Source organism: Ceratina calcarata, unplaced genomic scaffold, assembly GCF_001652005.2.
Source record: "Ceratina calcarata isolate Rehan_Ccalc_2016 unplaced genomic scaffold, ASM165200v1 scaffold434.2, whole genome shotgun sequence".
In the NCBI taxonomy this organism is placed as follows: Eukaryota; Metazoa; Arthropoda; class Insecta; order Hymenoptera; family Apidae; genus Ceratina; species Ceratina calcarata.
In genome coordinates this window covers 37,346-39,926 of record NW_017167164.1, presented here as the reverse complement: position 1 = coordinate 39,926, position 2,581 = coordinate 37,346, and the positions used below count along the sequence as shown (strand labels likewise).

The window sequence follows — 2,581 nt, the reverse complement described above, 5'->3', positions numbered from 1 at the left end:
CTCACGGCTAGAGGATACGAGAACGCGGAAGTGCGTACGTTCACGTTCGGCACGTAGCGTAGGTTTGTATAAGTAGCCGCGAACGTTCATAACCCGTAAGAAGCTGTTGTCGTGCAAACAACGCGTTCTATGATAGCACGCAGGAAAACGCTTGTCGCTAGTACCGTAAACACTGTCAGAGACCTATACGAGATCCGATATCTACGCTCTTTCGCTCAATATTTGCCGTATACTCGACGACCGTAATTTATAGCACGACCGTGCCATGCCTCCGCAACAGCAACTCCGATCGCCCGTTGCATCCCCTCGAAATCAATGAACTCTCCTTTTCTAGTGACAGGTTTCTTAAAAATCGCTATACATTTCGAAAAATGCTTCAAATAAAAGTTCCTTTTCTTCTAACTTCGATATTTAATGAGTTACATATGATTATATGGCATTTTATTGATGTTGAGAAAATTCGACCATTCCACTGTCGAATCAGCGAACTTTTGACAAAAAATTTCGTTTTTCTTCAATAACTCCTAAACCCTTGGAGATACGGGAAAATTGCATAGGACCTTTCTTGTAGAGCTCGACGAGATCTACAATTTCCATGTAAAAACTTTTCGCTAGCTTTGATAGTTTACGAGTTATTTGCAAATAACTGTTTTTTCGTTTTTCGTAAATAACTCGTAAACTATTAATGCTAGAGACAAACTTTTACATGGAAATTGTAGGTCTCTTCGAGCTCTACAAAATGAGCGTATAAACTTCCCCGTACGGCCAACGGTTCAGGAGTTATTGAAGAAAAACGAAAATTTCACAAAATCTGAAGGGGTACCCCTTGGAAAAATCTCGGAAAAATAAAAAAATTTTTTTTTGTCAAAATATCGAAAAATATCGAAATATATTCTAGAAGACGTCAAAAGTTCCACACTTTTTAGGCTTGTATTTCCTCAAGTCAGTTGTTTCCTCTAACTTTTGGTTATCTCGCGTATCGCCCTTATCTCTCACTTAATCAACCACCTGGGATCAAGTGTGCATTTCTCGTCATATCTGTACACTCGTCGTCGTTTTAATTTCAGTTATCGATTAAATTCGAAGCAAGTGTGCCGAGTAAGAAGAGCCTCTGTCAAATCAAAATACGTCACGTGCTAATAACGCGACGCTCACGTGAATCTATCAATGTGACTTGCATACATTTCTTCAAGAACTGTGAATTAAATGTGATTTCTATGGACTAGTTTCTTGGGCTATCGAAATTGATGTCTGAATGGACTGATCGAGAAAAAAAACGAGCGATGGAGGTTTTAGAATCTAAGCTCGCTTGAGCTCTTATGCAATTTTTGTTTAACGTGTTTAGAAATAATATACACTTTTTTTTATTGAATTTTAATTATAAAATCTGGTGAAACTGTGAAGCTTCTATGAGTGCTCTCTGCTTGATACGGCACTTAACGTTCAGACCACTTTAAATACTATGTCTAATAATTAAACTGGCGACGATCTGGCCAAACATTAATTCATTATCAGTCCCGACGTCGCGTCGTAAAGAATAAGTGAAACATGGCGATTTTGGTAGCAGCGGATTATGCGGTAATCGCAGTGACTTTGATTATCAGTTCTGGAATCGGTGTGTATTATTGGCTCACTGGTGGGAAACAAAATTCGACAGAGGTATGTCTTTCTGTTTTAATAAATCTAACTTATTCAACTATCTCTGCTGTACTATGTCTACGATTTGAAATCAATTTACAATCTTTCTTCTCTTACACTCCTGATTATTCAATTATTTATTGTAATAAAAAATAAAATTGTAATGTCTAAAAAAAACACAGGCTAGCAAGAATCCTTTTTTATATAGAAATATAAATCTAAGCAGAGTTTAAATAATTGCAATAATATTTAATGTTCTCTACTATTTTTGCTACTTGGAATCAATTTATGATCCTTATTTTTCTTCTCGATTAACAAATTCTTAGAACCAATTATGGTTCTCGATATCTACTTGTCTTTAATATTTAAAACGGAACAGAATTCCGGTAATGTTAATGTAATTTCGACGTGGTCCACGGCAGGAATATTTCATGGCGGACAGATCGATGCGAGCGGCAACGATCGCTATAGGCTTAACGGTTTCGTACCTATCCGCGGTCAGTTTGCTAGGAGTCAGCTCGGAAAATTACGTTTATGGTACCCAGTACGCCGTGATCAATCTCTCCTACGGACTTGCCACTCCGTTCGTCGCTCACTTATACATGCCGGTGTTCTTTAAGCTCGGCACGACTAGCGCTTTCGAGGTGAGTTCACTAGTTTTACTACTACTTGTTACAAATTTTCTCTACCAATTCCATCGTGCAAAATTCCATTCTGATAGCAGGATATTTAAAAACTTGGGAATTAATGAAGATGTTAGAATGACACGTGAAATGTACAAGGTGTATAAAAATTATATGTCACGACTGGATTCCACATCTCTTTAAAAAATGATTCACAAAATTAACCTCGACTGAATATAATATTTCGAATGAGAAATATTCTGGTATAAAAATACAGAATCACCTCTCTTCGATTCTAACACTTTTTCTGGGACATCCTG

The 2,581-nt window shown here is 37.2% G+C and overlaps 1 protein-coding gene across 1 annotated transcript in view; it reads left to right on the top strand.

Annotated features, from left to right (window-relative positions):
* Positions 1-840: 840 nt before the first annotated feature.
* The window catches only part of LOC108626899 (putative sodium-dependent multivitamin transporter), a 6,088-nt gene continuing 4,347 nt past the window's right edge, over positions 841-2,581 (top strand). The window contains exons 1-2 of the mRNA XM_026815172.1: positions 841-1,659; positions 2,061-2,282. Coding sequence (XP_026670973.1) covers positions 1,549-1,659; positions 2,061-2,282 — 333 coding nt within the window. The 5' untranslated portion in view covers positions 841-1,548. The remainder of the gene's footprint in view (positions 1,660-2,060; positions 2,283-2,581) is intronic.